The 25,185-nt window shown below is 38.3% G+C and overlaps 2 protein-coding genes across 2 annotated transcripts in view; both read right to left on the bottom strand.

Moving 5' to 3' along the window:
* The window catches only part of RagC-D (Ras-related GTP binding C/D), a 55,231-nt gene extending 49,818 nt beyond the window's left edge, over positions 1-5,413 (bottom strand). Inside the window, exons 1-2 of the mRNA XM_071680637.1 lie at positions 5,288-5,413; positions 69-241 (exon numbers count right to left, since the gene is read on the bottom strand). Coding sequence (XP_071536738.1) covers positions 69-241; positions 5,288-5,290 — 176 coding nt within the window. The 5' untranslated portion in view covers positions 5,291-5,413. The remainder of the gene's footprint in view (positions 1-68; positions 242-5,287) is intronic.
* A 6,789-nt stretch (positions 5,414-12,202) lies between these two features.
* On the bottom strand, positions 12,203-24,229 carry ND-SGDH (NADH dehydrogenase (ubiquinone) SGDH subunit). The gene is made up of 4 exons (XM_071680626.1): positions 24,093-24,229; positions 21,301-21,512; positions 14,956-15,062; positions 12,203-12,639 (listed from the first exon to the last, which is right to left on the bottom strand). The coding sequence occupies exons 1-4, from the start codon at positions 24,124-24,126 to the stop codon at positions 12,501-12,503; spliced, it is 492 nt and encodes a 163-aa protein (XP_071536727.1). The 5' UTR covers positions 24,127-24,229; the 3' UTR covers positions 12,203-12,500.
* Between the last annotated feature and the right edge of the window lie 956 nt (positions 24,230-25,185).

The raw sequence follows: 25,185 nt of genomic DNA, 5'->3' as shown, positions 1-25,185 counted from the left end.
CACGAACACTGACAAAGTATGTATGCATCTTTGTAAGGAGTCTCTCAGAAACTATAATATACACAAACCTTCTAAGTCCCATTAGTAGGATTTTAGGTTTTTGATCTGGTGCAAAGATGAGTGTCATATCTTGATCAGGGTCATCTGGTCCATACACAAAACCTTTGGAGAAGGAACCCACCACATAGCCAGCTCCAAATTCCCCACGGTAAGGTTCGTCATCCTCTTGACTGTACGATGTCTGTTAAAATAATCTTATTTGTAATAAAATGTATAGCCATTTAGGCCTTACAGATTAAGCTTTATCTATATCTCTGATGCCTATTCCCACCTGGAACTCCCTCAAGGGGCTGGCCACCACAATGGAGTCTCCACAACAAGTGAACTCTAGTTCCAGTTCTTAGCCTTTAGTGCCTCACCCTTAAAAGGCCACTGGCAGAAGGCAACTCTAGCAAAGTGTTTGCTGAGGCTTCTACCTCATGTTCCTATAGACTACTGAATATGTTTGATAACTAGGGTGGCAGATGTAGGGTGTCTAGGGCAAAGTGAGAGAGTCTGGTGAAGAGAGAAGATTTGACACAAGCCTGGACCATGGTGAGGTGCTTTCATTTCATCAAGGTTTACATACATCCAAACAAAACTTGTTAATCTCCTCAGACATCCATATTTCCCGTAGCATGATTGTGAAACAAAATTCTCTATAATTTCACATTCCAAAATAAATCTCTCATGAATTATACATTTAATAAAAAAAAAATCTTAAGCGCTACATGGTCCATCCTAAATAAAGTTTACAAACATTAAAGACAAAGCAGCAAAAACATCCTTAATGTAATTCTAACAATAACATGTAACACGTAACTTCAACGACAAAGATACAAGAACATTTTCCTTTGTTCTGTCTTATGCAAAAACTGAAGTCAGTACCTTATATGGATGCACAGGATAAATGAAGTTTCCTTTTCATACAGTCATCTGAAAATGTGAAGGCAGAACTATTTTTGTAAGAAATGGAATACTACGTCTGGAAAGGACAAACTTTACAACAATTGAGGGTTAAATTCTCCCATCCACGTTTGAAGGATCCTATGCATCCTTTACTGACTAAAGACATGTACAGCAGCTAAACGTTATTCCGAGTGTTTAACTACCATGATGAAAGACCACTGCTGATCCTCCCAGCCAAGTCTCCACCTTACTATGTAATGTATAATAACATTTTATTTGGTTCAGATAATGAAAACATCCAACTTCTATATTTACACATGTTTGGGGATCATGAAAAAAGATTTTGAATACAACATTAAAGGAAGAGTGGATCTCCAAAAACAGATGATCACATGCTGGAGTTATTAGGTATTCATTCATTAAATGGTGGCAAAGAATATGTGGGGTTAATCAATGTAATCCCACCTGACTTCCCACAGCAGCTTAAATTCAAAGCAGAAATACACCAACATTAATGTGGCATAACTGAAAATGGAAATAGAACAAAATACAGTGAAGTATAAGATTGCCATAGGGTTGGGAAAACACATCTGTAATGCTGTGGGAAACCAAGTTGACAATTTTAAATCATTATTATATTAACAGATTACTGCTTTTCTGTACACATCTTTAATATTTTGTTTCATGATCTCCATTCTGATGATGCAGTGTAATACATATGAGCTCGTAAAGATTCAACTAGGGTTGCAATATCAAATCAAACACTATACACACCAAATTTATTATATTCAAAACAGCCAAGTAACTGCTTTTTGACCCACAAGAAATCTAGTGAATTACAATAGTACACTATGCTGTTGAGACACCAAGTAATTTCTACCAAACTATCTAAAGTAGCATTATGATGTGCAAGTGGTACAATCCTCATATAAAATGTTCATAATACAGATGTGCAAGCAGACAATCCTCATATAAAATTTTCATAATACAAACAGAAAAGCAAAATCCTCCCATAATCAATATCAATTTAGGTAGTAGACTGTTTGTCATGTCCCTGCCAGCACATTTCCCAAACTCTCCTGCATTCTGCTTGTACTTCTCTGTACTCCTGTATCTAAGCTGCATTTTCGCGTTTAACAAGACCCACATTAATGTGGTTTATTGCTGGGATGATAATGGACTGGTTACTTGTGGTACAACTGGAGAGTTCATTGTAGAGCTGCAGCTCCCAGTCAATGTGCTGGTAAACATACAATATATCTGTACCGAAAACTGAAAAAAATATATGTATCAACCCATGCCTGGTAGGACAAAACACGAAAATAGGCAAAACACACTGAAATATACCAGATTAACACAATGTAAGCCATATTAAATGCCTATGTTGTGCTCAAATGAGCAGATAGAGAAAAATTTGATACAAAAGTTTTAGGCAATCAAAGAAAAATAATAATTTTTGCCTTAGCGCTGCCATCAGATTGGTTTACCCAAGCACAAAAATACTGTTGAAATAGCATAATAGTACCATGAAAATCTCTCTCTCTCTTATGAAACAACAAAAGTATAAGACTAATGAAACAGCCATGAAACAAGAGATGTATGCCTCAACATAACCAAGGAGAACACCAAACTTGTGGTGGAGGCAAATTGCTAAGATACTAACAGACGCTGCTTAAGCTAGTTTAGAGATGTCTTCCCTACATAGTAATGTCAGTGTCAATGCACTTCTTTTCATACTAGCATAAGCTCCTTATTCTACATCTTCAAAGTTTCTGAAGGTATTTATGTGGTTTCATTACAACATTTGTTGTGGTATTGTTAATGATCTCAACCCAACCTCATCATTGCTAAATTTATCACAGAATAATAAAACAATGATATTGTTTGTCTGACTATCTAAATAGCTTCAATACATATAAGGCACATACAAAAAACTATAAATGAAATGCTACCTTGGCCCACCCTATGCAACATGACTGTCACTGAGTGATGACGCAATGATTGGTAGCATTATTGATGATTCACTCAACCTAAAGAGTTAGTTACAAATAAATCATTACATGGCTATGCTTTTTTCAGGATTGGCTCAGTTATATAAAGCAGGAATTATCATTCAGAGCAATACCCTTACGATAATTCTTAATGCATCCTTGCAGAAAACCTTACAATCTAAGGAATGAAGCTAAAGATCAGAAATTAGGATATATGATCAGGAAAGGAATGTAATATTAGGATATAAAATACTCCAAGATATGTCATATCTTTATAGATAGCCTATCTCAAGTCACTACACAAAGTGTCCATTGTATGAGGTACATTTCACATAATTGGTGGGGGGGGGGGGGTTGATTACTATGTGTTATGTTCAGATATTTGTCTGTTTGAATGTGTTGGTTTGTATCCCTGTGTGCTATGGTCCACAGAGGGAGTGTTGCCATGTGAAGCTCTGTGATGGATGGGCGTAACCTGTAACCCAAGGTACTTCCCAAATACTGCATAGTGGCAAAGACAGGACATTTCTTAAATAAAGGAAGAAGTAACCTTATTTTCATTAGAAAAATGAATAACATAAGAGATATTATTTCTTTCTCTAAAGTTTTTCACAACATTTTTATTTCATACCAGGACTATGCAATTTCTAAAACGATGTAATTACAGTTTCTTTGACAACTGTGCAATCAATAACGCATGATTCTTTTTTTTTAGGCGAGTTGTTAGATTCCTTGAAGCATCTATGGATAAGACACGGAATCATACATCAGCTGACGTGTACATGAGGGCACAAGGGGCGTAGACTCACAACAGTGGCAAGAGACAATAAGAGGATTAGTACTGCAGAATATAATACTATGTTCCAGATGATCCTCTGCATCATTCCTTCTGTTCTCTAAACACTGTTCCATCATTGCAATATAATCACTCATTACCCAAAGCTGCTTTCAACGGATAGCTAACCTCATAAGTTACAAATTTCTCATTACTGGCACCAAATCAACTGCATAACAATATTCTTAAACAAATAAATAACAAGGTAGCACAATTTAAGTGCATAATCATGATTGCATTCATTATCTAATTAATACAATGGATTTCTGGGACATCAGCCTCTACCGACAGTCTGTCCTACGGGAATGTTTATTGGCACTTCAGCCCCAATTATTTACAGACACTTCAGTAAACCTAACCTAACCTAACCAAACCTGACTCAACCAAGCCAAACCTAACCTAACCAAACAAAACCTAACTTAACCTATCAAGGGTAAAGGAGGAAATGTCAGTAGTGACTCCTACCAAGGTGTCAGCAGAGGAGGCGTTAACCACCCACCCAAAGACGTCTTTAACCATTTCAATACATAAACAAAACAAAAAAAAGGTAAAATCACCCATTTCAGACATCCACCTATTTGGAAGGTAAATTGGTGTCTTAATGGTTTCTTAGGTGTATTGTGCACTATTCTGCCCTTCAATCCTACGACAAATCACGACCTTTCGAGTTATCCTCCCCCATTCCTCCAATGATAACGGGGGCCGCCCCCAGTGGGAAGGAGGGTTTGGAGTGAGGGGAAATAACAAGAAAAGCAGTAGTTTGAAACAGAAAAGAAAGTAACAGTCGTTTAAAAGTAATAAAAAAATCATAGGAAAATCTACCTGAACGAAACCTAATCTAAACTAATCTGAAAAAAATCGCTGGATATCCTTCATAATACTCGTGATTTTGCAAATACATTCTGTAATTTTCCTCTACATCATAACAGAGCAATTATTTTTCATATTCAATATGTCGTGATAATCTGATGGCACGCAATGGCGAGCTAGACATTAGTCATATGACTTTAACCTAAACCAACGCAACCTTAACCAAATCGTTACAAATCAATTTTTGATCATTATTTTTTATGGGTTTGGGTAAAGTAAAGGTCGGCTCTGGTCAAAGATGGTTTAACTTCACCTCATTTCAATCGGTTTCGTCATAACGACCTACGCCTCTCATTCACCAATTACAAGGCTGGACAATATCCATTAATGAGTATTAAAAAAAGGTACTATCTCATCCATAATGAAGCCATTCCTCATCAATTAATCCATTTCTATATCTTATGCCATTAATAAAACGACGACATAGTGCGACAAAGTTCATTTCGAAAATCATTTAATAACCTCCACGAAAACGAAGTCCTTTCCAGCCCCTCCAAAACTGCCTTTCACCACACCGCACACGTACATCTACCCAATTACGGGGTCACGATGCCAATTACATAGTCATCCGACACGACAAAGTGGCCATAAACGACCATTGAACACCTTCAGAGCAAAGGGAGTGATAAATAAGCCAGCTTACCATAGCTAGGGAGGTTGTGTCTGATCATATGATAATAGTAAACAATCAAACGAGAGACTGAGGCCAGAACAACAAATTGGAATATTACATCTGTTTGCCTTCTCCTCTTTAATAGACGGATTCAATAGATTATTTCTGTCTTTATTTAATGTCATAAAGGATATACTTTTACAGTCGAATTTAGTTAGTACTCTGTGAGCAACCACAAGGGTTTGTACGAAATTTCAGCGGAAACAGGTGCTTCCTCTATGGTAGCTTTTTTGAAAATTATTTATTTTCTCGTTTAACCATAAAATTACTTATGTCACAAATATGTGACTATTTGCACACATAACTAAACTCTTTATAGTAATCCTTTAGTACGTTAACTTCTAAGATTATGTGGTGCAATATATTGATAATGGAAGAACTAAAACTTTCATCAAATTTTCTCGAAATTTTTTTTCTATATTTTAGGAGTTTAGCAGTATATGTATATACATTTTCCATAAGAGAATAAATCTTTTCCAGCGATATTACTAAGAATTGGAACAAAAATGACTGAAACTGAAAGATGCTCGTGTTGGTGTCAATGACCACTACGGTGTCACTGAATATTTCTAATTTCTATTACGTGTACAAGTTTTTGTTCTTACAATACAGTTGAGGAATTTTTAATAGTAATTTCAACTGTTATTTCCAAATCAAATGCAATTTTTTATCATTATACGAGGTTCCGTTGGCTTTTAATTACTTCCTAGTAATTAGACTGGTTTTATTCTCTTAATTAAAGAACCTTCCTGGCCGTGTTTCCAAACTACAATCATAAATTCCTTAACTATAAGTGTATTCAATTATACATCTCACGACCATAACTGGCCATCAGGTTTTGAGGGAATGAAATATAGTTGTCCTTCGACACCATCTGTTTTCTCCTTCGCTAAACTGCTAGTTGTGGGTCGTTAACTATTTCGTATGGCGTAGCCTTTAACTACTGAATAATACGATTTATTGATGCATGTGGTTATAATGCAACTTGAAAGTGCATGTCGACAATTACTACGAGTGTGTTTGCTCAATATAAACAATGTTTCTTGAAGAATAGTAAATGATATAAACAAATGTATATCAAGTGAAGACTAGGAATACATCTTAAGATAACCATAGAAATAATTGAATTTATAGGAAAAGTCTCCATTCCGTATTTAACCTTCATAAGGTTTACGTAAACTTTCACTCTATGCTTTAAAAAAATCGTATATTTTCCACCTGGGACTATCTCTTTTTTTTAATCATGAACGGAAACACTTACTGTATCACATATTAATTCCAAAATCAATGAAGCTTTGATTTTGTTTGTAGTGGTAAAGCTATTACCCAGAGATAATGAGATATGATTCCATTGTGATCATTTTGTGATCATCTTTTGGTTACATTCAAACAATCGTAGTTCAGGGAAGTGGTTTGATCGAGTAATAATGAAAGGGTAAGAGAGATGTGTGGTAATAAAAAGAGTGTGGTTGAGAGAGCAGAAGAGGGTGTATTGAAATGGTTTGGTCACATGGAGAGAATGAGTGAGGAAAGATTGACCAAGAGGATATATGTGTCAGAGGTGGAGGGAACGAGGAGTAGTGGCAGACCAAATTGGAGGCAGAAGGATGGAGTGAAAAAGATTTTGAGCGATCGGGGCCTGAACATGCAGGAGGGTGAAAGGCGTGCAGGGAATACAGTAGTGAATTGGAACGATGTGGTATATCGGGGTCGACGTGCTGTCAATGGATTGAACTAGGGCATGTGGAGCGTCTGGGATAAACTATGGAAAGTTTTGTGGGGCCTAGATGTGGAAAGGGAGCTGTGGTTTCGGTGCATCATACATGACAGCTAGAGACTGAGTGTGAAACGAATGTGGCTTTTGTTGTCTTTTCCTAGCGCTACTCGCGCGCGTGCGTGGGGAGGGGGTGTTATTTCATGTGTGGCGAGGTAGCGACGAGAATGAATCAAGGCAGCAAGTATGAATTATGTACATGTGTACATATGCATATGACCTTGTATGTATATATATGTATACGTTGAAATGTATAGGTATGTATATGTGCGTGTGTGGACGTGCATGTATATACATGCGTATGTGGATGGGTTGGGCCATTCTTTCATCTGTTTCCTTGCGCTACCTCGCTAACGCGGGAGACAGCGACAAAGTATAATTAATAAATAACAAATATAGATATACATAAAGGCTAAACAATCACTCAATCATTGAAAAGCAAAAAAAAAAAAAAAAAATTGGTGCCCTTAAATACATTAACCGCAGAAAAACACACCAAACAACTACTTTGCACAATAAGGATGATCCTCACTTCCAGCACCAGTCCATAGCATGAAGCACAATTGACCAAACCCCTTAGCACCCCTACTCCTGAAGAACATGCAAACATATTTATACTTCTCAAAAAAAAAATATACCACAAAACAACGTCATATATACCCGGGAGTCATGAAAAAAAACTACAAAATCCATTCTGAAATCAATGCTCTCCCATCCTTCACTACACGTGAGGCGAAATAATGCAATTAAAATCTTAATGAACCCTCCTGTTAAAAGCCTTGATAACATATAAAGTTTTCCCACAAAATAGTTTGGCCTAAATGCACTCCAACTATTACTTACAGGTTTCTTCAACTAGTACTAACTACACAACAAAATGCCTTACTTCTGGAAAATTTCTAACAGCACAAGTCTTCAGACTCCTCTAAACCTCCTAAATGCCCCTTTCCTTTCCCATCCTAGGCTTCTTTTGTCTTTAATACCCACACTCTGAAAAACTGATCCACAACAGAATCAAGAGAAAAATATTACACACCCAAAACTGTATTAGAACCAATCAATCCACTGTCACATTGGGCACATATCTTACACGGACACATCCTAGACAGCATAAACCAAGCACATCGCCCTTCCCTCACAGTATTAGTTGCAAGTTGGCAACAGATATCAACAAAGCATTTGACAATGTCCTCCAACAACCTTGGTCCTCAACTAAAACACCCTTCAGTCCCTTGTGGTTCAATTTTTCCTCCTCTCTCCCAACCTGATCTAGCTATTTCTAACAATCCAACTGATACAGCTAGGGCTCTATTTGGTATTTTTTTCTCCCTCTCTGATTCCACTTTGGATGGCTTTTGTGTCTATTCTTCTTTCCCCAGGAGTACCCTATACTGTAATACACTTACACAGTCTTTCAAATACTGTCCCAGCATCAAGTGAATGAAGCGTAAGGTCCAGATGGGATACCTCCTTGAGTTCTGAAAGAGCGTGCCTTTGAGCTAGTTGTGACCCTTGCCCAACCTATTTCTTATCGGCCTAATACATCTAACCCCTCCAACAATTAGCCCATTGTTCTCACTTCTTATCACAATACCATTCCCATTCTTCAGACAACCAATGCAGCTTTTGTGGTTCAAAGGGCCAATAGCATTCTTTCCTATGTGACTCACCTCTTGATTCTTGTCTCTCATGGATTTTGAAGATTCTGTTTTCATGGCCCTCAACATCACAGCATTCAATTGACTGTAGCATAAGTCATCACTTTCTAAAGTTCTTCCTTTGACTCTGCTGCTTCTCTCTGTTCTCTGATGAAAAATTTCCCCCCCCGACAGTCCATTGCACAAGTAATCGGTGGAGTGACTTCATTTTCTTATCCTATCAACACTGGTGTCTTTCAGGGCTCTGTCCTATCACCTGCTCTTTTCTTCTCTCCATAAATGATCCCTTTCAACCTCTAACCCTATTCACTCTCGGTGATGATTCATCTCACTTTCCCTCCCCTCCTCACTCTAATACTCGTTCACTTTTCAAACACTGAAAAAGCCCCTCTTAATTCAGTCCTATGCAGGAAGGGGGAAGCAGGACCCTAGATAAGCTCAACATCAGGAAAACACAATTTCCACCTACATCTATTATCTGTCATTCATATCCCTTTGTTTGCCTCCAAACTATGGTTTAACCCTGCAATGATATAAACATATTTGGGAAACCATATCCTCCTGGAAACCTACGTAATCAACATCACAAAATTTGCTTCCCAAAAGCTGGACGTATTGTATAGGTGTAGTAATTCTTTATCTTAAGAGAAACCATTTCAAACCTATAGGGATCCAAACTGCCTAAACATGGGATACTACCTGCATCTTTGAAGTTTTTTTTTCCAAATCTATCTTTGTAATTCTCCGGGCAATTCCTGACGATGGTTTTGTAGATTTTTTAAAGCCTTGAACCTGATGGTTATTCAAAAACTTACTTTTCACATGAAATTGTCTGTTGGCTTTCTTAACAATTAAATAAATATATTTGCATGAATTTTTTGTTTCAGTGACCATGGGAACAGTATGACCAATTTTCAGTCAACAGATAAATGTCTCAAAATGATAATTCCATTTGAAAGGGAAAAAGCTATACTTTTGTGCCTTCCTTTACATCACATCTCACTGGACATTTACACTTCACAATTATCTAATCTGCCTATGAAATAATTATGTATAACTCATGCATGTAGATTGCTAGGTTTAGCTGGTTTTTTCCACTTGTAATTCCATTACCAATGATAACATTCTCTTTTTGCTTTGAGTGGATTCTCACAATCCTGACTTAGACTTTTTGAACAAAAGAATTCTTTGGGGCATAGTCTAATATGGCTTGGAGTAGATGATGGGAAGTGAAGTAGGTTATAAATATATATCTATTTTGGGATGGTTCAGCTAATTTAGACGTAACCAAAAACCATAATGTTCTGCAGCAGCTAGATTCTTCATTAACTACAGCATACCCTACACCTTCATCACATTTTGTGACATCAGTAAATATATCATTTTCATGTATTATATCATGCTGAAAGAAATTACTTTTCATCATTAAGTACACAATGTTGGTTTCAGGTGTTTGCATCCAGTCCCTACAAAGTTAATCTCAGGAACTTATCAGGAAAGTTACCAAAAAAATCTATTTCTCAAGTTATGTCCAAACCACTCATTACCGGCATTTTTCATTTTTACAGTAACAGATTGAAGGAACTTTCTATGTTGATCAAATACTGCAGTCCTCTTGGCAACGAAAATATACAGTATTGTGTAAAGGGTTACATAAAATATGTTCGAGCCTAAAGAGGTAATGTAAGCAAAGTTCTTCAAGTCTGAAATCAGTAGAAAGCTTACCAAAATCTGCACACACACTTTCAATTTTGATGGATCTGAAAGTTCCCATGTATATTCTAACACCAAGATTATGCAAAACAATCATTTTCTAGATATAATCAATGACCAATTGGCAGTCACAGTCTAGTTTTTGAATTATATAACATAATTTTCCTATCAGCTCCCCAGGATTAGACACACTATCTTAAAAATGTTTAGAAATCTTATTCTACTTGAAGTCTTTTTATTATGAGGGGCCCACATCAATCATCAGTCATGCCTTAAAATCTTATCTCCTCTTACTATGTAATGAAAATTCATTTCAATAACACTTTGAAATTGTTGATCTTTTGGTTACCTTGCAAAATGTATGGCTTTAGTCTTTTGTTCTCAGAAATTAAAACTAAGTCACTAATTTTATCTAACAGCAGCTCACAAGTGTTTTCCTGCAACATCAGATGTACAATAGAAGTAACATCAAGGGTAACTTAACACCCTCGGGCATACTGTCTACAACACTATCAATGAGAGCAATGAAGCAGTTAACACTTAACATGCTGCCCTGTGGCAACTGTCCTTGATGCAGGAATTTTTTCATATAATGACTACCAACCCTCACCTTTAATATTCTTTCAAAACGTTGTTTTAATAAAACTTCATTGACAGCCTTGAAAGCCAATTTTTTGGTTTTGCCATATATCTCCATTTCATACTCTCTCTCTAAATCAAGATGATCAGCAAATCCTCTGAATGAAATTTGATATTCAAAGGATCTATGGTAGAATCAAATTTTCTAAAACCATATTAGAATGATACCTGGTTTTAAAATGACTGTTATTTGCTTATGACACAGCACTGTAGCAGATTCAAGTGAGGAACTGCAGAAGCTGGTGTCTGAGTTTACAAGTGTGGGAAAGGAGAGAGTTGAAAGTAAATGCAAATAAAAGCAAGGCTATTAAAGTACAGTAGTGGAGCTTGATAGTTTGTGTTTAGAGTACAAGTTGAATGAAAAGAACATGAAAGAATAGGAGTGTTTTAGATACTGAGGGTGGATATGACAGCAAATGCAAACATCGGAACTGAAGCAAGTCATTGGTTGGATAATGGGGTAAAGGACTTGGAAGAAATTGGGGAATGTTTGGAAAGAGTAGTCACTACCTGGGAAAGAAAAGATGAGCATATCTAAGAATATAGAATGTGCGTAGGAGAGTGAAGGTATTGGAAATGATATGTTTGAGGACAAAATGTGGTGTGAAAGGAGGGTTGATCCATAAGAACTAATGGGTGGGAAAGACAGAAATGTGGTAATAAGAAGAGTACAGTTGAAAGGGCTGAAGAGAGAGTGCTGAAATGGTTACATGAGACAATGAGTGTGGAGATGGCAAAAGAGAGGATGTATGTGTCAAAAGTGGACTGAATTGGACATAGAAGGATTGTGTGAAATATGTTTCAAGTGCCTGAGGCCAGAACATGCAGGTAGGCATAAGACTTACATGGGATCAAGTGAACTGGCATATGGTATACAAGGGGTGATGTGCCATCAACAGACTGAACCAGAGCATGTGAAGTACGGGAGAAACTATGGTAAGGTCTGGGAAGCCTGTTTGTGGATTGAGTAATCTGGTTTCAGTGCATTACACATGACAGCTTGAAAATGAACATTAGTGAATGAAACCTTTTCTTTGTCTGTTCCTGGTGATATCTTGCTAATGTGGGAAATAACACACAAGTATGAAAATGAAAAGTCCATTATGTAAAATAGGATTTAATGAAACAATACATAATTGTATATAATAAAACTATTTACAATTTACACTGCAATCAAAATACCACAGTATTTTTGGCCTGACCTAATCATCATGTTCTTGTTACATATATACAATATGGTTCTAAAAATGCTGTCAATCTGTTTTATATATCTCAATTTGTTGCACTACTGAACTGCAATCAATAATTCAATGAATGATCTGCCATTAACCAAAAACCTGATAATAAAAGAAAAGATTTACAACTGAAGTCCCACAACGAATTAGCAATACTAAGAAATTTAAGTACCCCTACTATTTTGCAGTTGCTCATAATTTTCACGAACCATGCGCTGGTACTTAGTAAGGATCGGTCGATAATAGTATGCCTGAGAATCTCCACGCTCAGCCATCACCTTATGAACCTTCTTCTCAATCAACCTAAGGGTAAAACGTGTCAATTCTTTAGAGAAAAATCATAGCACAATTTCATAAGTTCATCTTCCCTTATACTTCTATGTAATTAGCAAACATATTCACCTGTAGGTTCTTTAAACAATAAAATCAAAACTATTTGAAGAACAAAATGTTTGTTTACTTGTTCTGGGTCGTCATTAAATTATGTTCAAAAGAACCGTCAAGTTTAAGGAAACCACTGTCATTTCTAAGTGAGGTGAGAATTTCTATTGATGCCAGGGAGAGAGAATAATTTTGCAAGAGGAATTACTTTTCAGCAAAGGTTCACAGATGGAAAAAGAACGGCTGGAGACAGCAGCAATTTTGTACAAGCAAAGGTATTAAGAATATATGGTGTGGGAGGAAAGTTGTTAGAAGCAGTGAAAAGTTTTTATCGAGGATGTAAGGCATGTGTACGTGTAGGAAGAGAGGAAAGTGATTGGTTCTCAGTGAATGTAGGTTTGCGGCAGGGGTGTGTGATGTCTTCATGGTTGTTTAATTTGTTTATGGATGGGGTTGTTAGGGAGGTAAATGCAAGAGTTTTGGAAAGAGGGGCAAGTATGAAGTCTGTTGGGGATGAGAGAGCTTGGGAAGTGAGTCAGTTGTTGTTCGCTGATGATACAGCGCTGGTGGCTGATTCATGTGAGAAACTGCAGAAGCTGGTGACTGAGTTTGGAAAAGTGTGTGGAAGAAGAAAGTTAAGAGTAAATGTGAATAAGAGCAAGGTTATTAGGTACAGTAGGGTTGAGGGTCAAGTCAATTGGGAGGTGAGTTTGAATGGAGAAAAACTGGAGGAAGTGAAGTGTTTTAGATATCTGGGAGTGGATCTGGCAGCGGATGGAACCATGGAAGCGGAAGTGGATCATAGGGTGGGGGAGGGGGCGAAAATCCTGGGGGCCTTGAAAAATGTGTGGAAGTCGAGAACATTATCTCGGAAAGCAAAAATGGGTATGTTTGAAGGAATAGTGGTTCCAACAATGTTGTATGGTTGCGAGGCGTGGGCTATGGATAGAGTTGTGCGCAGGAGGATGGATGTGCTGGAAATGAGATGTTTGAGGACAATGTGTGGTGTGAGGTGGTTTGATCGAGTGAGTAACGTAAGGGTAAGAGAGATGTGTGGAAATAGAAAGAGCATGGTTGAGAGAGTAGAAGAGGGTGTTTTGAAGTGGTTTGGGCACATGGAGAGGATGAGTGAGGAAAGATTGACCAAGAGGATATATGTGTCGGAGGTGGAGGGAACAAGGAGAAGAGGGAGACCAAATTGGAGGTGGAAAGATGGAGTGAAAAAGATTTTGTGTGATCGGGGCATGAACATGCAGGAGGGTGAAAGGAGGGCAAGGAATAGAGTGAATTGGAGCGATGTGGTATACCGGGGTTGACGTGCTGTCAGTGGATTGAAGCAAGGCATGTGAAGCGTCTGGGGTAAACCATGGAAAGCTGTGTAGGTATGTATATTTGCGTGTGTGGACGTATGTATATACATGTGTATGGGGGGGGGGGCCATTTCTTTCGTCTGTTTCCTTGCGCTACCTCGCAAACGCGGGAGACAGCAACAAAGTATAATAAAAAAAAAAAAAAAAATTATCATCATAACCCCTGCACTCCTCCAGGGGTTTCTGCAGCTTCAGGTGAACTACATCTCTTACAAAATAAATTGACCAGACTAATGAGACTCAACTCATCATAAATTCAATGAAATTATAATAGAATTCATGAGCTTTTTTTTTCATTTTTGCAGACAGCATGGCTATATCTTTTGCATCATATATTTCAAGCCTTATCAATCTATTTCTGACTAAAGTAAGCATGCAACCCCCTATTCTTTCTTATCTAACTTTCACTTACTTTCATGCTCACAATCAAAGCAACACTAATTTCTCTCCTATTAACATTTACTCTCATCCTCTCATCATCCAATCATTTAATGTTCACTATTATTTTATCAAAATAGTAAAAATTAAATTTCAGATAAAACTTTCATAATTCCACCTTCACACCCACCTGCTCTCATCTATCCTCTACAGCCCTTGTGACAAAGACTGCAAATGCCTATACCCATCCTGCCTTCCACCATCCGATAAACAATCTTACCAGTAGCACACTCTGCTTGCACTACATTTTTCTGCATCTGCCACTTTTTCCATGCAATTGTTGTAATCATCTCACTGTTTTGTCATAATACAGTTGGTATAGTCACTAAATCGCAGTACCATATACAATGTTCAAACTTTCATATGTCCTATTATCAATACCCACTAAAAAATATCTCAATCATATTATACTAAAAGCCCATGAACTTACTTCATCTGTTTTATTTCATTTTCCTCATACATAAAGTGAAGGTACTTTTCGTAGTCCTGTTGATGACTAGTGTACAGGTACTTTGCCAAGAATCGGGAGATTGGGTGCTGTAAAAACAAAACAAATACATAAATTAAACAATATTTTTTCCTTTTTTAGGGGAGGACATCTACAGAAAAAATCAAAGCAACAGTTTCATTAAAATGTTATGAAAATTTCGATCCAGGGGAAAACAATTACCTGTTTAAGAATAATATGCAAACTATTCCATTCGCTGCACATCTGCAGCCAACTAAAATGCCTCTGCAGCCAGTCACCTCAACTCAAAAAATACGACCTTTTTCTTTAAGAGCATGCCACATGATTTTCACACATTTTGGAATATAATATACATGGTAAAAAGTTATCTACACTATCCTTTCAAAATTGGAAAAAAAAATTTTGTCATACAGAAGCTGGGAGGTTAGTAAGTTGCTTATTGCTGATGACACAACACTGGAGGTAGACTCAAGTAAGAGAAACTGAAGAAGCTAGTGTCTGAGTTTGGGAGTCTGTGAAAAAAGGTGAGGGGTTTATGTCCATAAAAGTAAGGTCATTAAGAGAGAGACAGGATGGAATGTGGGTTTGAAAGGAGAGAACCTGAAGGTAGTGAAAACTTTTTGATACCTGGGAGTGGACTAGTCAGCAGACAGAAACACAGAAGCTGAAGCAAGCAATAGGGTGGGTGAGCAGACATAGGTCCTAGGTGCAATGAGGAGTGTGAGGCAAGAGGAGTCTGTGAGGACAACAATGGGTATGTTTGATGGTAGGTCTAGCACTCCTAATGATGTTGTAAGGCTGTTAGGCATGGGCCTTACATACAAAATTATGGAAGAGGGTGGATGCGTTGGAAATGAAATGCTATACGACAATATGTGGTGTGAAGGAAGTTTATCAACTCAAAAATGATTACAAGAGAAATGTGCAATTAAAAAGAGTATGGTGGAGATAGCAAAAAAAGGATGCTAAAAATAAACATGTACCCAACTTATTAACAATTGAGGAAGAACACGTTCAAAGAGTAAACCAGTACAAGTATTTGGGACTTAAGATTGATGACCAGTTGAAAGGCAGTGTTAATACAGATATGGTGTCAAGGAAATGTAACCAAAGACTACACTTTGTACGTACATTGCGCAACCTAAATGTAGATAAAGTGATCATTAACATATGTTACAAATCAATATTAGAATCAGTTCTAAATTTTTCAGTGACTGCCTGGTATGGGAAACTTACTTGTAAAGATACAAATAAGTTGGGAAGAATTGTTAAAAAGGCAGGAAAATTAGGTGTGGCGACCACATCACTAGATAAGCTTTATCAGACAGGCGTAATGAAACAAGTAGATAGGATTATGAAAGATGTAACCCATCCGCTATGCAATTGTTACACATATTTAAAATCAGGAAGGAGGTTAGCTTTGCCCATGCAGCGTACTGATAGATACAGAAAGTCTTTTGTACCTAAAAGCATCCTCCTTTTCAATCATTTGTCATCACAATAGGAGAGTAAAATATTAGTGTTTCCTTTAATATTTTATTGCTTTATTAATTTTATTATTCTTTTAATGTAGAAACACTAGGGAGCTCTCAAAGCCAAGAAGAATTTCATTTTGTAATATATCTTGTATTACAATAAGGGTAAGAGAGATGTGTGGAAATAAAAAGAGCGTGGTTGAGAGAGCAGAAGAGGGTGTTTTGAAATGGTTTGGGCACATGGAGAGAATGAGTGAGGAAAGATTGACCAAGAGGATATATGTGTCGGAGGTGGAGGGAACGAGGAGAAGAGGGAGACCAAATTGGAGGTGGAAAGATGGAGTGAAAAAGATTTTGTGTGATCGGGGCCTGAACATGCAGGAGGGTGAAAGGAGGGCAAGGAATAGAGTGAATTGGAGCGATGTGGTATACAGGGGTTGACTTGCTGTCAGTGGAGTGAATCAAGGCATGTGAAGCGTCTGGGGTAAACCATGGAAAGCTGTGTAGGTATGTATATTTGCGTGTGTGGACGTGTGTATGTACATGTGTATGGGGGGGGGTTGGGCCATTTCTTTCGTCTGTTTCCTTGCGCTACCTCGCAAGCGCGGGAGACAGCGACAAAGTATAAAAAAAAAAAAAAAAAAAAAAAAAAAAAAAAAAAATTACAATTTGACTAATAAAAACTTACTTACTTAATATACTCTGGGTATATGGAAAGGGTGTGTGAGGAGAAATTAACTGTAAGAAAGTACAAGTCAGGGGTGAAGGGAACAAGAGGGGGAGACCAAGCATAAGGAAGGAAGAAAAGGAGTAAAAGATTCTCTAAGTAATCAGAAACTGAACAAGGAAGAGACTGTCAAGAATGCATGGGATATTGTAAATTGGAGCAATGTCAGTGGCAGAATTAGGGCACATGAAGCAGTCAGAAAAAACTACAGAAATATCTGAGTAGTAGTCATCAGAAGTCATAAAGGATGTGTGGATCTGATATTAGCTTTGAATATGTGAGAAGCACTTACAAGAAAGTGCTTTTTCCAGTTATGAAGCTGGAAAAAGCATAAGATAGGGTTGATAGTTGCATTGCGGATGGTATTACAAATAAATGGTTTGGGAGGAAAATTATTAGAAGCAGAGTATCATTTATCAAGAGAGTATGGTGTGTGTGTGTGAGCAAAAAGAGAGGAGGGTGAGTGGTTTTAGGTGCAGGTGGGTCTGTGACAGGTAAGCCAGATGTCAATATGGCTGTTTAAATCTGTTTACAGAAATAGATAGGGTACTGAGGGAAGTGAATGCGTTCTGGGGAAAAGGGTAGGTCTACAGTCTAGAAAAGGTGGGGTGCTTGGGAGCTTTTATCTTTTTGCTGGTAACATGGTACTGGCAGAAGTTTTGTGGTGATAAACTGCAGAATTTGGTTTCTGAGCTTGGGAGTGTGTGAGAGAAAAGTTGAGAATAACTGTGAATAACATTTATCAATATCTATTATACTTAATCGAAGTCTCCAACGTCAGCGAGGTAGCACAAGGAAACAGACGAAAAAATGGCCCAACCAACCCACATACACATGAATATACATAAATGCCCACACACACACATATACATACCTATACATTTCAACGTATACATACAGAGACATATACATATATACACATGTACATATTCATACTTGCAACCTTCATCCATTCCCGTTGCCACCCAGCCACACATGAAACAGCATCCCTCCCCCCCGCGAGGTAACACTAGGAAAAGACAAATTAGGTCACATTCGTTCATGCTCAGTCTCTAGCTGTCATGTGTAATGCTCCAAAACCACAGCTCCCTTTCCGCATCCAGGCCCCACAAAACTTTCCAAGGTTTACCCCAGATGCTTCATATGCCCTGGCTCAATCCACTGACAGCACGTCGACCCCAGTATACCACACCGTTCCAATTCATTCTATTCCTTGCACGCCTTCACCCTCCTCTATGTTCAGGCCCTGATCGTTCAAAATCTTTTTCAATTCATCCTTCCACCTCCAATTTGGTCTCCTACATCTCCTCATTCCCTCTACCTCTGACACATATATCCTCTTAGTCAAACTTTCCTCACTCATTGTCTCTATGTGACCAAACCATTTCAACACAACCTCTTCTGCTCTCTTAACCACACTCTTTTTATTACCACACATCTCTTATCCTTTCATTACTTACTCGATCAAACCACCTCACACCACATATTGTCCTCAAACATTTCATTTCCAACACATCCACCCTCCTCCATACAACCCTATCTATAGCATATAACATTGTTGGAACCACTACTCCTTCAAACATACCCATTTTTGTTCTACGAGATAACGTTCTTGCTTCCACACATTCTTCAAAGCTCCCAGAACCTTCGCCCCCCCCACCATACTGTGACTCACTTCCACTTCCATGGTTCCATCCGATGCTAAATCCACTCCCAGATATCTAAAACATTTCACTTCCTCCAGTTTTTCTCCATTCAAACTTACCTCCCAATTAACTTGTCCCTCAACCCTCCTGAACCTAAAAACTTTGCCTTTATTCACATTTACTCTCAGCTTTCTTCTTTCACACACTTTACCAAACTCAGTCACCAACTTCTGCAGTTTCATACCCGAATCAGCCACCAGCGCTGTATCATCAGTGAACAACAACTGACTCACTTCCTAAGCCTTCTCTTCCACAACAACTGGGAGCATTGCCAGATTGAGATGAAATGGTACAGAAGGCAATTTTTTTTTTTTTTTTGCTTTGTCGCTGTCTCCCGCGTTTGCGAGGTAGCGCAAGGAAACACACGAAAGAAATGGCCCAACCCACCCCCATACACATGTATATACATACGTCCACACACACAAATATACATACCTACACAGCTTTCCATGGTTTACCCCAGACGCTTCACATGCCCTGATTCAATCCACTGACAGCACGTCAACCCCAGGTATACCACATCGATCCAATTCACTCTATTCCTTGCCCTCCTTTCACCCTCCTGCATGTTCAGGCCCCGATCACACAAAATCTTTTTCACTCCATCTTTCCACCTCCAATTTGGTCTCCCACTTCTCCTCGTTCCCTCCACCTCCGACACATATATCCTCTTGGTCAATCTTTCCTCACTCATTCTCTCCATGTGCCCAAACCATTTCAAAACACCCTCTTCTGCTCTCTCAACCACACTCTTTTTATTTCCACACATCTCTCTTACCCTTACGTTACTTACTCGATCAAACCACCTCACACCACACATTGTCCTCAAACATCTCATTTCCAGCAAATCCATCCTCCTGCGCACAACTCTATCCATAGCCCACGCCTTGCAACCATACAACATTGTTGGAACCACTATTCCTTCAAACATACCCATTTTTGCTTTCCGAGATAATGTTCTCGACTTCCACACATTCTTCAAGGCTCCCAGGATTTTCGCCCCCTCCCCCACTCTATGATCCACTTCCACTTCCATGGTTCCATCCGCTGCCAGATCCACTCCCAGATATCTAAAACACTTTACTTCCTCCAGTTTTTCTCCATTCAAACTTAACTCCCAATTGACTTGACCCTCAACCCTTCTGTACCTAATAACCTTGCTCTTATTCACATTTACTCTTAACTTTCTTCTTTCACACACTTTACCAAACTCAGCCACCAGCTTCTGCAGTTTCTCACATGAATCAGCCACAAGCGCTGTATCATCAGCAAACAACAACTGACTCACTTCCCAAGCTCTCTCATCCACAACAGACTTCATACTTGCCCCTCTTTCCAAAACTCTTGCATTCACCTCCCTAACAACCCCATCCATAAACAAATTAAATAACCATGGAGACATCACACACCCCTGCTGCAAACCTACATTCACTGAGAACCAATCACTTTCCTCTCTTCCTACACGTACACATGCCTTACATCCTCGATAAAAGCTTTTCACTGCTTCTAACAACTTACCTCCCACACCATATATTCTTTAATACCTTCCACAGAGCATCTCTATCAACTCTATCATATGCCTTCTCCAGATCCATAAATGCTACATACAAATCCATTTGCTTTTCTAGGTATTTCTCACATACATTCTTCAAAGCTAACACCTATGTTGGAAATTATATGTTTTAGGACAACATGTGGTGTGAGGAGGGATGATCAAGTAAGTGATAGGGTAAAAGAGAGGTATGGTAATAAGGAAAGTCCAGTTTAGATTGATGAAGAAGAAGTCCTGAAATGGCCTGCACCTATGCGGAGAATTTGTGAGAAACTTACAAAAAGCATATATGTGTCAGAAGTGGAGGGGACAGATACAGGAAAGACTAAACTGGAGATGGAAAGACAAAGTAGAAAAGATTTTCAGAGCTCAGGGTCTGAACAAGCAGAAAGATGCAACACTACAGAACAAGAAAAAGCAAATGAAAACAAGTACCTAAAACAACTCAACATACAAGTCAACCTTCCATAATTCCTATCATATTTTATCCAGTCATGGCACATGCATCAAGGTACAAGTTCTAAGTATCATAAGCGCTTTACACAACGTACTATATACAAGTTTCATGTCTGTATTTGGGAGATGAGAGTGTGAATATTGGATCCAGGAGTGGGCATTGTAGCATAACCCCTATAGGGATGGAAGGATTGAAACATGACCTCATTTCTGCAATGAAAAACCGGGTTTGCTTTCTGCAAATCTGCTTGGCTCTTCCACATTGCATGCACCCCACATGCAATGTGAGGGAAGAGCGAGTAATTTTTTACTTCTTATATACATTCATCACCTTGTGTTGATGAGTAACACTGGCTACAACTATTTCTTAAACTTAGCCTTCAACCTTACCGCATAGTATTCCCAAGGTTTAGGGACATAATCTTCTGGGATGGGAGCCAACTGAGCAGGACCAATGAAAATATTGATGGCAAATGTCATTATTCCAAGAGGAATGACCCCAAGCATGATATAGAAGTGAAGCAGGTCCTTGAATTTGTGCCACTGCCAACGAGAAGGAGTAATGATCATCTTTCTAGGGCCACCCCCCATCTCTCGCTGAACTGAAAATAGAAAAAAAAACAGATCTTACTAGATAGTTCCAAAAAATCAAACATAAAACACTAAGGCACAATTTTTGTTAAGACACTAGTGACTTTGCTGTATCATTGGAGTGTAAAAATGAAATAAATAATTTGGCCAGATGCAGCCACAAAATACTTTAATATAGTATCACCACAGACAGCATTTTCGTTTCACAAAAATCCTAAACAGGCACTTACAATTTCTTATGAGACTCCTATAGCACTAAGGAAGCTGGCCACAACCCCTTGTCAGGACCACAGGTCATAAAGTATTGTGATATGTAAGTGTCTATGTGCAGAGTGAGCAGGGCAACTGAATAAGTGCTGTGTCTTCTTTATGGCAGTTGCATCATGGACATGAAGGGTCTAGGGATATATCAAATTTTTTTTGTAGTGCTGTAGTGATGGGTGATATCCAGAAAAATAAGGAGAGTGTGACTCATGTTTGTGTGGGTAGTATGGTTTCTGACGGGTGCATGTTTGGAGGGTTGGAGTTTAAGACTACGTTCGTAGGTCAGTCGTTTAGTACTTGCTGGGTTATTTTAGTGTGTATATCTGTTAGAGATGGAGGGGATCTGGGAGTAGAGGTTACTGCAGTGTGAGGCAGGAGTAAGCTTTTCATTTCTACTTGGGGGTTGGTGGTTAGTCATGGAGAAGCTCAGGCTGAAGGGTACCTGGTGCTATTGCTAAGAATTGGACGCTGAGCATGTTGAGGTTGGGAGGATTTTTGTCTCATTCTGAAAGTGTTTGGTGTTTTTGATTTCTAGGCAGCCAGTGATTGTTCAGTGACTGCACAATTTAGTGTGGTTCACAATTTTGTTATATTTGTCCATGTAAAGGGTGGAAGACCAGAGAGATGAAACATAGTTTAATGGAGCAGATGAATTGTTTAGGTCAAGTTTTCAAGGGTTTTTTTTTCTTGTCCAAATCTGGTGCCAGTTAGTGTTTTGAGGGGATTTACTTTGTGCGTTGATTTTATGTTTATGTTACTGGTAAGGGGAGTGAATATCATACGTGTCATAAGTGGTGCCTAGAATGGTTGGCGTTTTGTTCAGTGGGAGAGACTGTCCATTTACGGTGACTGAAGTGTGTGAAATGAATTCAAGTCCATCGAGGGTTAAGTGACTGAAGACTTTCATATGTATATATGGAGGTTTTACTGGACTCTTGTCTGCTCAAGGTTATGATGCGAGCAAAAAGTCACCTTTGGCATGGGCTTATCACAGGGAGTAAAGCTTTTTCAAAATACTTCTCACTCCAAAGGAATCTACAGTTCCTTGCTACTGGAAGTAGTGCAGCCTTGGACAGCAGGAGCCTCTACAAAGAATGTAAGGCATGTGTACAAGTAGGAAGAGCAGAGAGTGAATGGTCGACGGGTGTGTGATGTCACCATGGTTGTTTAATCTGTTGATGGATGGGGTGGAGAGTGAGGTAAATGCAGGAGTCTTAGAGGGAGGAGTGAGTACACAGTTAACTGGGATAAGAGGGCCTAGGAAGTGTCAGCTGTGGTTTGCTGATGATAGAGAAATTGCATTAGTTGGAGACTGAGTTTGTCAAACGAAAATTTACAAACATTTCTCACATTACTTAACAAGATAATCATAGAACCATTCAGTGTCAGACAAGTGATTTAGGAAGCTGAAGGTTGCATTCACGTCCTTTCTCACTCTCTCTCTATCACTCTCCGAGTCTCCCTAAACAAGAGAATCCAAAAAGCTTGCAATACAGTTGGTAACACCTGTAATACAGAAGTACAGCTCAATCGACTAATGAAATTTAGGCCTATACTATATTAGCAATTTAAAAAATTGTCTATATATATACTTCAATGCCTGTTTTGTTATCTCTATCCCAATCATGCTGTACAATTCGTACTGAGTGCCTTAAACTCTACCCAACCTCGTTTAAATTAACAATACATTAAAACAATTAATAATCAATACAATAAAATGATCATGCATTAGTCAACTCCATAGTACTACCAATGTATCTAATCATTAACTAAATCATCACCTTATTTTCTTCTGTTGAAAGAATTGGAAAGTCCAGCATATAGGTAAAAAAAAAAAATATGTCGGCATAATATCGTTTGACCCCAGGTGTCAACGTCATCACATTGACCTCCATCAACATTCCCGGGGTTAAAACACGACCGCTTCGTGTCATGGGTCTAGAAAACTTTAAAAATCTCTCCGTACTGAGTTAAGATTCATAAATACCTCTTAATCGACAACTAAATTAATTAATTATGTGGGAAAGGAATTTATTGCTGGGGAGAACTACTCCATTTACTTCTAAACAACTCTAGAGCCATTAAGCCATTACCATAACTACTGTCTGGGTTGTGGTAGTAAGAGAGGTAGTTCCCCAATACCTCTGTTGAATTACTGGGAAATGAGGTGCTCTGTAGAGCTAAAAAAAAAATTTGTTTTAATCCCATGATACGAACGACCCTCCGGCCGGTGTACAAAGGCCATTAGAGACAAGAGAACGACCTTGTAACAACCCCAGCCAGTACTGCAGACTCAATAACAACTTCATAACCTTAAGTACACTTACTAATGGCCATGCAATGGCGTGGGAACGGGGACATTTTTCAAGGCGATGGACCCAGCACGGAGACAGCTGACCACCGACATCTTGCCTATGCGAGCTCTCAGGTGAGCAGCTGGATGCGCAATGTGTCTCACTTTTTATACTTATGCTTAATGAGGGTTTTTAATCTACAAATTTGGACTCATTTTTTTATCTATTGTCTTTCATGTATATACTGAGTCTTAGCTCTATGTTCAGTCATAGTCGTGGCATCAATCACATATTTTGGAGGATTGGTCAAACTTTATGAAAGCAATTTTCAAGTTGTGTTTTTTTTTCCTCATCTCTATTGTTTAATTGTATCATTTCCCCCCATTAAAGACTGTGATATTACTAGTTTAAAGAATACTTTATTGTAATCTGTCCCCCATACCTGTCAGTATCTAGTATTTGCACTATGTTCCTCTCAGACTTCCAGAAATAGAACAGAATAGAATTTAGGAAATCAAGCGCAATCACAGGTCAATAAAATCTATTTAAACTTTTATACCTACTGGATAAGCATATCTAAAACTGAACATTTCTTTATGTCAGGTCTGTTCCAACCCAATTGGGTAGTACACCCAGCTATTGACAACGAGCCAACAAACAAAGATATATGGAATTAAATACATCAATGTAATTAATTGATTTGTTTGACATAATATTGTTATATTGTTTGGTCTGATATATTCTAAAACAATGGACATTTACAATTCTTTAAAAGAAGAAAATGCATTCATTTGACAAGAAGATTCGTCCCCCTTACGAGAAAACGTTTTTCTATTGTTACGTTTGTCTGCAAACGTTACCATTGTCAACCTTGACCGAACTTTCCTGAGAAAAACGTTGAGAGGTGAATCTCAGGTGATCCATTCATTCTACCTGTACGGTAGATGAACTGTTCTACTCTGGAGTCAGTGAGTGACACGCAGGTAGGTAGGTAGATGTAGAAGTTCATATTTACATCAAGGTTATACAACATTTTTTTTCTGTGTTGGATGGCGGGAAGATATATATATGCTTGGACTAATTTGGAACATTAATGTGTTATATTCGTCAGTCAATATCTCTCATG

Source organism: Panulirus ornatus, chromosome 2, assembly GCF_036320965.1.
Source record: "Panulirus ornatus isolate Po-2019 chromosome 2, ASM3632096v1, whole genome shotgun sequence".
In the NCBI taxonomy this organism is placed as follows: domain Eukaryota; kingdom Metazoa; phylum Arthropoda; class Malacostraca; order Decapoda; family Palinuridae; genus Panulirus; species Panulirus ornatus.
The sequence above is the reverse complement of the archived record's forward strand: the minus strand, read 5'-3'. Positions and strand labels throughout refer to the sequence as shown.

Coding starts and splice junctions, on each gene's coding strand:
- ND-SGDH (XM_071680626.1), bottom strand. CDS start 24,126: ATGTCCCCGTTCCCACGCCATTGCATGGCCATTA. Junction 21,513..24,092: donor ACGCCATTGCATGGCCATTA/GTAAGTGTACTT, acceptor TTCTATTTTCAG/TTCAGCGAGAGATGGGGGGT. Junction 12,640..14,955: donor AATGAAATAAAACAGATGAA/GTAAGTTCATGG, acceptor TTTTACCCTTAG/GTTGATTGAGAAGAAGGTTC.